The sequence below is a fragment of the Garra rufa genome, chromosome 10, assembly GCF_049309525.1.
Source record: "Garra rufa chromosome 10, GarRuf1.0, whole genome shotgun sequence".
Classification (NCBI taxonomy): Eukaryota; Metazoa; Chordata; class Actinopteri; order Cypriniformes; family Cyprinidae; genus Garra; species Garra rufa.
The window spans coordinates 19471058-19485850 of record NC_133370.1 but is presented as its reverse complement, the minus strand read 5'-3'; the positions used below and the strand labels follow the sequence as shown (position 1 = coordinate 19485850).

Sequence of the window (14793 nt, the reverse complement as noted above, 5' to 3'; positions counted from 1 at the left end):
AATTTTTGCACGTTAAAAAATAAATACGACCTCACGTGTCAATTATGTTCCACACTGCCTCTGAAACTTTAGTCTTTGCTTACATAGCAAGCATTTTGAGAGTTGTTTTGACAATTCTGAGCCACTGTGATGTTCTGTGCGTGACGAATTTTAAACGAAAAAAAAGTATAGAAATATTTTGGACTCAGTGTGCAAGGACCTTAAAGGATTACTCCATTTCCAGAATAAAAAATTCCTGAATTTACTTACTCCCATGTCATCTAAGCTATTCATGTCTTTCTTTCTTCAGTCGCAAAGAAATGAAGTTTTTTGATGAAAACATTCCAGGATTTTTGTCCATATAGTGGACTTCAATGGTGCTCAATGGATTTAAGGTTAAAAATGCAGTTTCAATGCAGCTTCAAGGGGCTCTAAAGGATCCCAGCCGAGGAATAAGGGTCTTATCTAGCGAAACAATCGGCCATTTTCAAAAAAAAAAAAAAAAAAAAAAAAAAATATATATATATATATATATATATATATATATATATATATATATTTTTTTTTTTTTAAACCTCAAATCCTAACTGTATTGAACCGGAGTGCAGAGTGTACGCATGCACATTGCAGATCTAGACAAGACGAACATTTGAGGTTAAAAAGTATATACACTGTACTTTTTTTCTTTTTAAATAACCAATCGTTTCACTAGATAAGATCCTTATTTCTCGGCAGAAGAGACAGTGTAGAGCCCTTTAAAGCTGCACTGAAACTGCGTTTTTAACTTTTAATCTGTTGAGCACCATTGAAGTCCACTATATGGAGAAAAATCCTGGAATGTGTTCCTTGCGAAAAACTTCTTGCGACTAAAGAAAGAAAGACATGAACATCTTGGATGGCATGGGGGTCAGTAAATAATCAGGAATGTTGTAAATAGGGATGTAACGATTCAGTTCAACTCACAATGTGAATACTGATTTCACAATACAATGAGATTTAAGACAAATTATGAATGAAAAAGGGTCCTTTTATTATTGCTTGGACAAACGCTTTCTTTGTGAAATTGAAATATGTCAAATATCAAAACTAAATTGAAAATTTAAAACAAAGCCTGAATCAAATAAATAGCACAAATAAAAGAAATCTCTTCATCTAAACAAACTAAGATTTTCCCTTGCTCTTTCCATTTAAAATTACATTTACATTTACATTTACATTTATTCATTTAGCAGACGCTTTTATCCAAAGCGACTTACAATTGGGGATGCAACAAGTGATTCGTCCTAAGGAGGCAGGTCAACCTAGGAAGTGCTCAAAAATACCATATATCGGCATTGTTAGATAAGTACTGGATAGAAAGGGAAGATCAAGAAAAGAGAGAAGGTTTTTTTTTTTTTTTTTTTTTTTTTTTTTTTTTTTATTAGAAGCAACCGCTGTATTTTATTCACAATCCAGAGCAGTTTTTAATGTAAATTAGACTGTATAATTTTGAAATTTAAAGCAAAAACAGAACAGTCTGACTAATTCTGTGAAAGTATACTACACAAAACAACTGCATTAAACAAAAATAGCAGACGGGCTGAATGAGAATGCAAATGTACTCTCTGCCAGCAGGTGGCACTTATGGAACAGCAGCAATACAGTGTTTCCTTGATTGCCACTGTAAACAAAGCACCTCTGTGCTTATAAACACTACTTTATTATGCATTATACGGAGGTAAGATGAAAAGAAAATACCAGTTTGATGTTTGCTAAGGGTCAATTATATTGTGATTTGTTACATATTTGTCACATATTTGTATCGATTTTCAAATGGCTCAGGTTGCATCATTACAACCACAGTTGTAAAATATTATTAAAATTATTATTTTTTTAAATATAATTTATTCCTGTGATGGCAAATCTAAATTGTCAGAAGCCATTACTCCAGTCTTTAGTGTTACACGACCCTTCAGAAATCATTTTAATATCTTGCTCAAGAGACATAAAACATAAAACCTGAAACATAAATAACAATGTAAAAGTATTTCTCACTTTTGATCAATTTACAATCTTAGGAATAAAGGTTTCAAAAGGGTGTTTTTGCAGAACCTTTCAGAGAACAGTTCCTAAAAGAATCATTTTGAAGGACTTTTTAAAAATCTAAAGAACATTTTTTACTATAAAGAAAGGTTCCATGGATGTTCAAGGTTCCTCATAGAACCACTGATGCCAATAAAGAACCTTTATTTTAAGAGTGTAATGTGGCCTTGCTGAATAAAAGTATTAATTTCTTTTCAAAACTAAAATAAGAAAAATCTGATCCCAAACTTCTTAACAAAAGTGCATATTCCCATAATACCAGGTGTTTGATATATTCAGACAGTACTCACTGGCTGAGGTGTAAGTGATCCATACGGTCAAAGTGTCAGGGACCACCGGGTGAAGGAAGTGCAGTTCTAACACACAGCCCTCGATCTGAGGGCACGGCGTAGTCATGTTGGGCTCATACAGGTTAACTTCAGGACTCCAGGCTTGCATGCTGGGCTCACATGGCTGGTACACATCAGGGGCCCCTGCAAAAACACACACGCAAACCTCATTCAAAGCCAAAAAGAAAATACTGTAACTCGCCATCAAATGCTAAGAATCTTTTGGCAAATGGGACATACACCTGGAAGGATGAGATAATTCATTGCAATAAAACTGGCATTTGATCCCTAAAATGGGCATTTCCATAGCAATGCATTTACAAACTTGACAAAATAGTGGGCTGCTTTGTTCACTGGATTTGTACGCACACTCAGTATCTCTGCAAGCTGCCTCATTGCTTACCTTCTTCTAAGGGAGTGTTCTAATTGTTCTGAAGTAAGGAAAACAATAAGACCTTTGATCATCTTTAGAACAGAAATTAAGATATTTTTGATGAAATTCAAGAGCTTTCTGACTGCATAGACAGCAACGCAACTATCTTGTTCAAGGCAAAGTGCGTGACATCTGTGGTTCAGTGGTAAAACTCACTGTCACATGGACTATTTTAATGATGTCCTTACAACCTTTCTGGGCCTTGAAAGTGGTAGTTGTGTTGCTGTCTATGCAGGGTCAGAAAGCTCTCGGATTTCATCAAAATATCTTAATTTGTGTTCTGAAGAGGAACAAAGGTCTTACGGGTTTGAAACCACATGAGGGTGAGTAATTAATGACAAAATTTTCATTTTGGGGTTGGGAGCGTACCTTACAATGCTGCCTCTGCAGGCAGCTCACAAGATTTTGGAACAGAGCAATTCTGCGTGTTTATTATGAACAACCATTTAATCTCTTGAATCTTCAATCTTGTTATGACAATTTTCTAAAAAAGACAGGATGGGAGGCAAGGAGGGAGAAACCAAGTGAAAGGGAAAACAGAAAGAGAGAGTGTCTGGGAAAAACCACATGTCTTGGCAATGGATGTGAAGCACATTTCCCCAGACCTCAATCCACCGTAAGACCCAGGTGCAACTTGGCAAAGGAGACAGATTGGCGCCTTAATTGGGACAGACAGGGCTCACAAAATAATTTATTAAACTAAGAGTTAATGCCCTCGGTGGCCTGAAGAACAGGAGCGAGACAGGAGAAGGTAATCTCAGGAGAGCCTTGGGGCGGCACTCTCGCAAACACATCGGTGGGACTTCACTAAAAATTAACTACGCCCATTGATAGCGACATTTAATTGCGCATACGATCAATGCCTGAGTAGTAGACTACTACACTCTGCCACACTTTGATAGGACTGTACAGCTTTGCTCCACCACTGCGATCCAAACACCCACAGTTGAAAGGTTTGGAGTTAATAAGGCTACATTTATTTAATCAATAATATGAAAAAAAAAAATCATTACAGCACTCATTACTTCAGTCTTCATAAATCATTTTTATACGTTGATCTGGTGGTCAAAAAACATTTCTTAAAACAGTTGCTCTTGCTCTGATGTTTTTTGTGGAAACAGCTAAACATTTTGTTTTTCGTGATTCTTTAATGAATAGACAAAAGAACAGAATGTATTTAAAATATAAATCTTTTGTAACATTATATATGCATTTACTGTCACTTTTGATCAATTTAATGCACCCTTGCTGAATAAAAGTATTCATTTCCTTGAAAAAAAACTGTGTAAATCAGCTATTTATAAATAAATATACACTACTAGTCAAAAGTTTTTAAACAGTAAGATTTTTTATGTTTTTTTTTATCTTCTGCTCACCAAGCATGCATTTATTTGATTCCAAAAAAAGGGTACAATTTTGAAATATTTTTACTATTTAAAATAACTGTTTGTAATCTATTTGAATATATTTTAAAATGTAATTTATTCCTGTGATCAAAGCTAATTTTTTTAGCATCATTGTTCCAGTCTCCAGTGTCACATGATGCTTCAGAAATCATTTTAATATGCCGATTTGCTGTTAAGGAAACATTGATTTATTATTATTAATTAATTAATTTTTTTTTTTTTTTTTTTTTTTTTACAGTTGAGTTAGGATTCTTTGATAAATAGAAAGATACAAAGATTAGCATTTATCTGAAATAAAAAGCTTTTGTAACATTATACACTACATCATTCAAAAGCTTGAAGTCTGTATAATTTATTTATTTATTTATTTTTACTTTTATTTAGCAAGGGTGCTTTAAATTGATCAAAAGTGATGATAAAAACATTGATAATGTTACAAAAGATTTCTATTTCATAGAAATGCTGTTCTTTTGAACTTAATATGCATCAAAGAAACCTGAAAAAATACTCAGCTGTTTTCAACATAATAATAATAATAACTGTTTTGAGCAGCAAATTAGAATATTAGAATGCTTTCTGAAGGATCATGTGACTTCAGCTTTGAATTCAGCTTTGAAATCACAGGAATAAATTACATTTTAAAATATATTCAAATAGAAAACAGTAAAAATGTTTCAAAATTGTACTGTTTTTTGCTGAACTTTGGCTCAAATAAATGCAGGCTTGGTGAGACCTAAAAAACATTAAAAATCTTACTGTTCAAAAACTTTTGACTGGTAGTGTATTAAATAAAAAAAAATATTAAAAGACTTTATGAACAATAAAAAAAATAAATAGTAAAATGGGCAAAAAAATAAAAGAAAAAAGGCTTAAAGTGTGCTTGTCTGGGTTATTACCTTGTGTCAAGATATAAGAATTATACTGACTTGCTTGTTTATACTGGATGTACATACTTAAAGCAATCTCAGCCTGTTTTTTTTGCAGCCAAAAATATTGTTAATTACTGCAGGCAAAAAGCACAGCTTTTAGTTTTTCCCTTGATAAACCTGTAATAATAAATTATCTATAATAAATATAATTTACATAGACAGGAGATAAATACAGCCTGGTTAAACTGAACTACAATGGTTAATTAATAGATCAGGCACTTCTGTCCCCAAATACTAACACAACTGTTAAGTATTGTGTATTAATGTAAAGAGCACAAGTCTTAATTTCAGGCCATGTGAACTCTCTGCCTCCAAAAGGTTTTACAATGATAGATTAAACTGTACTCCAGGTCGAGAGAGACAGATAGACAGACAGCAGCCTTGAGTCACATAGCGCTCCTTTGCACCCAGCGTGGCCTCACATGTGTGGATGTGTACAGGGTAAACAGCAGCAGGCCAAGGCAAACCATAAAACTCAATTGGTCAGATAAACAGAGCGAGGGCCTCCACACAGGGTAGAATTAATGACTGTATCAGATGTGGTGTAATGCTCCCGCCGGGAGAAGCAATGCGGCGAGATCTGTGAGCGTGTCATCCTTCCTTCTTTCAGCAACCTTAACCAGGTCTCTGCTCACCCTGGCTCAAGCCTTATTTCTCAAAAACTTGCCTTCTAGTACGTACAGAGGCTACGGTACAGGTAAGCAGGGGCGAGCGCAACAAGCTGTGAGATCTGAGATCCAAGCACCGTATGATTTGTTGGTATTGAATTGGCCTGCGTTAATACAGTTATCAAATGATTCACCGTGGTATTACTGTGAGCATTATTTCATCCTACACAAACAGTGTTGTCATATTGCTCTTAAAGTCTTTCTGACATGATTAACTGACCGACAAAATAATTCCCATTAGGCAGTCATCATGCACTTTATCATGTTTTTAAAAATAAACCAAAAACAATAGGTTACCGTAATTTATTACGGACCTGAACCGATGGTATTAAAACTCATTCATCATCAATATCGCAAAGATATTGTTTTCTTTAAGATATATATTTTTATTTTTAAATTTAAGGCTTCATTTCTCATCAATCTGTTTCTCAAAACAAGACTCGGGGCCAAAAATCACTCTCCACTACCACCTAGCTGGATAATTTTATGTTTGACCTCTCTCATGATACAGTGCTTTATGAAAACGACTGCATACCAGGGGAGGGTTTCCACATTTTGGGTGGACTTTTCAAAGCACAATCTTATCCGTGACACGTCAGTGAGTGGGCAGGCCAGATGCTAAGAGATTTCTGATTAGAATAATCAGTAACATCTGTTACGTGAGGAATAAAGTTGAAACGCTGCACAGGATACACATCGTTTTTTTATGAAGGGCCGCTTCTGGACGCCACCCAATATTACCAAAACTTGAAGCCGTGCCAAGGGCCTTTTTTATTCATTGATGGCAAAAAGAGCGTTCTTTATCCAGGCAATTATGATTTAATGATTTATTCCCTAAATTTTTCCAGACTTGCACGCACCTGGCCCGCATGAGACTGAACGATCCACCTGAATGTGAATGCACAAGTTTGGAGAAAGAAGCCAGGGCTAAATTCTCTCTATCCTCATTAATCAAAGCGCAGGTATTGTTTTTTACATCGACGATCATTCGTGACATATTCAGTGGTGTGTTGAGGATCAAGCACACGTCCAACAGCATTTATGTCAGAGACGGCATCCAGTCATGCGCTCACCATCTTACAATTCGTGACATATGCGTGTGAAAGAACTTTTTAGATCGTGATATAAAAGCTATAGTACAGAGGGTAGTCCTGGTCCTCTAATTTGAATGGGATTTCAACAGCACTGATATACAGCCCAACAGCAATGAGACCTTCTTTTATGGTTTGTATCATTCCGCTAGTCTGTGTTTGCACAAGTAAAGTTGTGTGACTAATGCTATAATAAAGAATGACCGATTACTAACCCACTGCTTCCTCTGGTGTCCAGTATCCAGTGGAATCACAGGCGTGAGGAGAAGTGGCCTCATGGGCGTACTGATGGAGCGCTCCGTTCTCATCACAGAGATGACAGCTCACATCACCTTCCCTACACAGCCACAGAGAATAGCTTTTAAAACAGTGTACAAAGAGAGCGACAAAAAAGTGGGAGACTCAAAAAATGTGCTTTTACTGAACATGAGCTATTTGATTTTGATAACAATGGAATCACATATAGGACATGACATATAGTGCAGTGTAAATGCACCTGTTTCTTTGCATTCACATGTAATAGAATTGAATAACTTAATTTAAATACCCTCCTGTGGGATTTGAGGACAGTTAACACCCAGTTAAAGAAATAGTTCACTTCCAGAATAAAAACTTCCAGATAATTTACTCAAACCCATGTCATTCAAGATATTCATGTTTTTTCTCCAGTCGCAAAGAAATTAATTTTTTTGAGGAAAACATTGCAGGATTTCTTTCCATATAGTGGACTTCTATGGTGGCCTTCAAATTTCTGGGTTCAGCTTCAAAGGGCCAAGGAAGAAGGGTACAAACAATACGAGCAAAACAATTGGTTATTATCTAAAAAAAAAAAGACAATTTATATACTTTTTAACCTCAAATGCTCATCTCGTCTAACTCTGAGTCAACTCTGTGAATTCCGGTTCAAGACAGTTAGGATAGGTCGCAAAAACTCCCATCTCATTTTCCCCTCCAACTTCAAAATCATCCTATATCACTGCAGAAGTACCAACCCAGTGTTTACAAAGTGGTATGTAGCTCAATAAATAAGCTTTCTATTGATGTATGGTTTGTTAGGATAGGACAATATTTGGCTGAGATACATCTATTTGAAATCAGAAATATGAGGATGGAAAAAAATCAAAAAGACTGAGAAAATCACCTTTAAAGTTGTCCAAATTAGGTTCTTAACAATGCATATTACAAATCAAAAATTACATTTTGATATGTTTACAGTAGGAATTTTACAAAAAATCTTCATGGAACACGAACTTTACATAATTTCTTAATGATTTTTGGCATAAAAGAAAAATCAAAAATTTTGACCCATGCAATGTATTTTTGGCTATTGCTACAAACATACCCCAGCGACTTAAGACTGGTTTTGTGGTCCAGGGTCACACACATATATATATATATATATATATATATATATATATATATATATATATATATATATATATATATATATATATACAATTTGGACCTTTAACCCATTAATTCTGGATATGCTTTCCTCAAAAAATGTTTCTTTGTGACTGTAGAAAGAAAGACATGAACTTCTTGGATGACTTGGAGGTGAGTAAATTATCTGGACATTTTTATTGTGGAAGTGAACCAATTCTTAAAACTACACTGCGGATGGTTAGTCAATAAAATGCAGCTTTTTGCACTGCAAAAATGCCTGAGCTTCATATCTGTTTTACAAAGTTCAAATTCATCATGACAACTCTTAAAAGATTTTAGCATGGTAATGGATATGACAGTGTTAATGTATTTGGTCTTGGCAGAATAGTTTGGCTAAGCTGCTGAATTGCTGCTGCTGCTGTTGGATATTGCTGTTGTTGTAGATTATTGCTGCTGCTGTTGCAAAGCAAAGCAAATACAGGAACTGCCAATTCACACACCAATACGAGTATTTAGAACATACTGCGGTTGCAGACAGAGCATATAAAATAACCCTTAGCAGATCTACACAGGTGGAGCTGGGGATGTGGAGGGTTTCAACAAAGTGAACTGCTCTAGCCATTTAAATGTAATTGCAAGCTTATTGTTTGTGCATGCAACATGAACCAATCAGCTTGTGTCAAGTAGTTTAATGCTGTGAATATCACCAGTTTGTGTTAATGACCCATCAGCCTGCGCCATCTAGAGTTTCATGATGCAACTTGCCACTTATATGGCCAAGTAAAAATGGATTTTGTAAACCAAATTAGATAAAAATCAGTTGTATGAGAAAAGTAAGTGAATTTCTCATAAAACCTTTGAGAATGCAAGAAATAGTATAATATGGATGCATAAATCTTTGTATTGAGAAACCTTTATATCTTTTTTGTCTGTTATATGTATGCTCCTTACTTTACCTGTGGGCAAGTGGCCCACTGATTGGGTTCAGCCAATGAATGGTGACGGAATCTGCATTTTGACCAATCACCACTGGTGCAAGAGGAACAGGGGCGGGCTTTCTGCCATGGACCCAGGTTTTGTAGACCAAATCAATATAGCAGTGCATCCGCGCTACTTGATTGGGTGTAAAATGGTTTGTACAGTCATCATCTGTAACAGAAACAAAAAGGTTAAAATCCTTCACATTTATTGATTTATACGAATTGGTTTATCCTGATCATAATTACCTGTGTAACTCATGTAGTTGTTGTAAGGTGTGTTTTTGTATTGGGTAAGGCCACATGTGTCGTTGACTGGATCAGGGTCGTGACAAACTTTCGACTTTGGCGTCGGTGCTGTATCGGCACAAAGATCTCCCGTCTCCATTGATGCAGTAGTCTCTTGACAGGGGTCATCACATGACTCGCGTTCACTCACACCCTTAAACACATGGTACAGTCCCAAAATATGACCCATCTCATGGATCATGGTGTTGTTATGTCCTTTGGTGCCAAAGTAGGAGGGGTTAAGAATCATTCCACCTGAAAAACAACACAAATCGACATCTCTGCAGTTGATGCAACAATACAAACCTTAACCTGACAGAACACTAAGGTGTAAATGCTCAAGTTAACTTTAATCTCAAAGCCAGGAGTCTGTGAGTATATGAAACTGATTCATTCTGAAATATTGCTGCATAAAACAGTATGCACTATCCTGTAAAACAGGACCACCGCAGGTAGGATTAACAGAAAGAACAGTACATCTGGTTATCAGTGTTGTCTAATGTTCTAACCACATTCAGAACATTAAAATGCATTTAAGATCCCACACCTGCTGAAAAGTAACACATTGGCATCTGGTTTTATACCCAAATAATGAAATAAAAAACTTAAAACAATGTGACATTTATAACAGTTTTAAAATCCATGCAGATGTTGTTTAAGAACAAATATGAAATGACATTGTGAGACTAATTTGCATAATTTTGGTTATGCTGAACTTGTAGTTTATATAAGTTATTAGGTTTTAAAGCAAAAACAGAATTAGTTTACTAATTAACAACAGAAGTCGGTTTATGTGGGCATCTGCAAAAATCTTTCTCTTCTGGAGATTTGTGCTCCACCCCAGACAGGCCATTTACAGCGGATATACAAGATTTGTGCGAACAACCTTTTTATTTAGCAAATATCCATGTTTTATGGGAGTTCAGCCAAACGGACAGAGCTTGGCTAGACACGTCTGACAGACACAGATCGTTTACAGTTACACCACAAGATCAGCAGTCCATGGTATGGTCTGATTTCACTTAAAGCATTTAGAGCAGTAGCCTGACCTTGTTCCTCAGTATAAGACATCAAGGTACTCTCGCAAATAAGCTTGTGATTTATGTGAAATTAAACCATAAAACCGTACCGCGTCTTCTAATTTATGAGAAACTAATCTCGCTTTTTAACCTCCATGCAGGTCCAGCATAACATTTGTGGACAAGGATCGTCTTGCACCAAAGACTGTTTTTGACATGATGGTAAATCAAAAGCAGAGTTGGATTATGGGCATAATAAGAATGGAGCCATATCTCTGTGAAATAAGAAAAGGGCCATATCTCTGTGAGACTCAAAGCAGCACCATCAGTCATTTAGAATTTAATGATTCCCTTTATGTCTCAGACCACCTCTCTGCTCAGATCATTAACAGGACAATTGAGAACAAAATAAAACACGACAGTCCCCAAAAAAACCTAAATAGTCTCAATTATCAAGCCGTTTTGATTTTCTGAGCAGTATGATGTCATATTGCTCAAGCCCCGCCTATGACTGCTGATGGACTGTCTCGTATTAGCATATTTCCTCGTAAAAATAAACATAAGAGTCTTCATTTTTTTGCCAACATCAGAACCCACTGAGAACACAGTGATTCATTTGTTTTTGATTGTAACATGCAACTAAACACACACAAAAAAATGGAGGGGCGGGGTGAGCAGAGCTCATTATCATTTAAAGAGCCATGCACCGAAACGGGTTGCTATGAACAGAGCTGTTTTTGACAAGGTAACAAGGGTGTAGTCTTACACGACCACTGAGGAATTTTAAACAGATTATGTTGCAGACATTTTATAAAGACACTAAAGAATCATACCAACTTGTGAAAAATGGGCATCTGATGCCTCTTTAAGAAACTAGCAATACTATAAAATAAATAAATGCTATTATATATACATTAGAAACAGGCTGTATGTTAATACATGAAAATTCATGACCAAAATCAAGCTCACGAAAGCAAGGTGGTGCTAATTACTCATGCTAATATCGGTTTAAAAGTTCACATTTTATGCACAGGCCAAAATGATCTCATTAACAAAAGCTATAACCCTAAAAGCCAAGACCACAATGTCTGATCATGCATCCTGAACCGATGAGAGGGGGACTTATATAAGAAACCTTCCTGCTTGAGAGAAATCTCCTTTTTAAAGGAGCTGGACTTAACTGAGACCACTTTAATGAGCTCTAAAACAGAAACGACGAGTACTATAAAATCAGCTGGCAGTTGGATGGAGATGGCAACAGTGTAATACCCTTCTTTTGTTTTTGTTTGGTTGTTGTCGAGTTCCTTTTCTTCTCCCCCGGTGGACGATCTTAATGATTAAGGGGCAATCTACAGGGAAATCTATGCATGCTGCAAGTGTTTTCTTTTATGCTTCAGATTACGGCCCATTAATCTTGTAAAGGCAAATACAGACAACAAGGACGAAGAGACAAGAATGTGTTTCTTTAAAGAAAAGATTTAAGGCGATCAAAAAAAATAATGTATGGCATTAGGTACAAAAAACACATGTGCAGTCAGGAATGTAGTGAGTTCTTAACTTGACATTGTCCATGGTAGAATGAACCCAGTTGGATTTGGAGGCCAAGAGGCAGATCTAGCGTAACGGTCTTTGTGTAAAGTCCCTGGTGTTTTTTATTTTGACATATTAGTTTGTCTTTTATTTTAAAGTTCTTTTCTCATGTTTTCTTGCCTGCCCTTTTATTCCTTCCAAAAAATGCCCACAGCCCCAACCCTTTGGTGACAATACTGAGCTGTGACGTCAAATGTAGTGGAAAATATAAATCCATTTCAGGCTTTTAAGAGCATTTTAAAAAAAAAGAAAGAAAGAAAACATCTGTCCTAATGTGATGAAATACTTGTGATTTATGTTACCTGCAAAAAAAGTTTTTCTGTCTTTTGAAAGGCCATCAATGGACAATAGATGCTTTTTAAAACCAGACAGTGTAGTTACAACATCTACCAGTAGGCTAACTGAGCCATCCAGCTATCCAGCCAAACCATACAGTAGTCTCATCTCATCTAGTTTCGTCTAGTCAAATCATGTCATAAGTCTTAAGTACGGTTTTTCATTATTATAGGGATAGTTCACCCAAAAATGAAAATTCTGTCATTAATTACTCACCCTCATGTCGATCCAAACCCATAAAACCTTTGTTCTTCTTTGGAACACAAAAAAATATATTTTTCAGTTTTCTGAATGCCACTACCACGTTCAAAGTCCAGAAAGGTCATTGTTAAAATGGTCTATGTGACATCAGTGGTTCAACCATAAAGTTATGAAGCTACGAGAATACTTTTTGTGTGCACAAAAAATAAAATAATGACTTGTGTCAGTCTTCAATGACATTCTTGATGGTGGTGAACCTTTTATGTCATATGGACAGTGACGGGAATAACAGCGTTATAAATAGATGGCGTTACTAACGGCATTATTTTTTTCAGTAACAAGTAATCAAATGAATTATTGTTTCCCCTGTTACAGCGCCGTTACTGTTACTGACAATAAAATGTGGCGTTACTATAATTTTTGCGTTGCGTTCTTCTGAAGTAAATTCTGGCTTTATTCCTCTCAGTGCATCTTCTTCCAGAAACGTAAAGTCCCCTGTTACAGTGCCGTTACTGTTAGTGACAATAAAATGTGGCGTTACTATAATTGTTGCATTGCGTTCTTCTGAGGTAAATTCTGGCTTTATTCCTCTCAGTGCGTCTTTTTCCAGAAACGTAAAGTAGCCGAGATGAACTTGATGAATGTTCACGTTTGCTTACGAAGGTGGACGTTAACCTACAAATCCGCACGTCTCACGTGGATGTTTAAAATTTGAAAAGCGGAGCCACTCGTGGGCGTGATTACATTTGAGATGAGTTTAAACGAAAATACTGGACCTTGCGTTGGTATCATACGTATTACTTTATCGGAGAATATTTGTTTTCAACTTACTTCATTTAAATGTAGTGTATTTCAAGCTTTCTATACATATTTCTCATGTCTGTGAGGCACGTATTCGCTAAAATTCCGGTTGTTCAATTTTACGTGAACGGAGACTATGACATCAGAGCGCGCACCCTGTTTATTTTACAAAAGCACATTGTTTTCTTGTTATTATGACTCTATACAAATAAAAGTAGACCCTTTTCAGTTTCAAAATTACAAAGTATTTTTAGTTCTTTTCGCGGTCATCAGGAAATAACGAGACAGACCGCACCGGTGTGACAACAGTGTTGCCGTAAGATGTTTTTCATGTCCGTGGGTTGAAGCGACCCCAATAACATGATATTTAGCCTCTGGAAGGTACCTCTTACATTGTCCCACAGCAACATTAAAATAGTGTAGATTAGTGTACAATATTTTTTATTCAACACAATAGTTACTTTTATGGTAATTAGTTACTTAATAATGTAACTCAGTTACAGTACTAACTTAGGGCCTGTCCACACGGAGACGCGTTTCGCTGTATATGTATAAATTTTTTATCGTATTGGCGCTTCGTCCACACGGATCTGGCGTTTTAGGAGACTGAAACCGCTATTTTTTGAAACCGGGTCCCAAAGTGGATAAATCTGAAAACGACACCCTTGCGGTTTCGTGTGTACAGCCAATCCGTATATTTTGTGAAACGATGATGTCATCACATCACGTGTCGGCTGCGTCACACGTAACAGCAACAACAATAATGGCGGACTACATGATTGTGTTCGTGTTGCTACTAAGCCTACTAGCTTTCTTACAGCAAAATCTATTGCTTCTATGCAACTGTTATGAGCAACAAGCGATAATGGAAAACACCATGGTTATGCGCATGCTCAAAGTCTTCTTCTCCGTGTATAGTGTATCTCTATGGCAGAATTACAGTGCCCCATACTGGTCTGGCATATATACTACACCGTTTTCAGTGGTTTCATGTGTACGCAGATATTTCTTGAGACGACGCCGTGTTTACGGAATTTTTTTTTAGAACAAGGAAAAAAAATGATCGGATAGGGAACGCACCGGCTTCGTGTGGACGGAGTCTTAGTACCATTTGTGAAAAAGTAACTATTAACTATAACTAATTACCTTATTTAAAGTAACGTGTCCAACATTAGACTATTTTAACGATATCCTTACTACCTTACTGGGTCTTGAACATGTAAGTTGCGTTGATGTCTACACAGAGGCAGAAAGCTCTCGGATTTCATCTAATTATCT

General features: G+C 36.3%; 1 protein-coding gene across 1 annotated transcript in view; it reads right to left on the bottom strand.

Annotated features, from left to right (window-relative positions):
* pappa2 (pappalysin 2) overlaps positions 1-14793 on the bottom strand; it is a 58490-nt gene that overhangs the window by 32552 nt on the left and 11145 nt on the right. The window contains exons 4-7 of the mRNA XM_073849390.1: positions 9530-9823; positions 9260-9452; positions 7133-7254; positions 2352-2534 (exon numbers count right to left, since the gene is read on the bottom strand). Coding sequence (XP_073705491.1) covers positions 2352-2534; positions 7133-7254; positions 9260-9452; positions 9530-9823 — 792 coding nt within the window. The remainder of the gene's footprint in view (positions 1-2351; positions 2535-7132; positions 7255-9259; positions 9453-9529; positions 9824-14793) is intronic.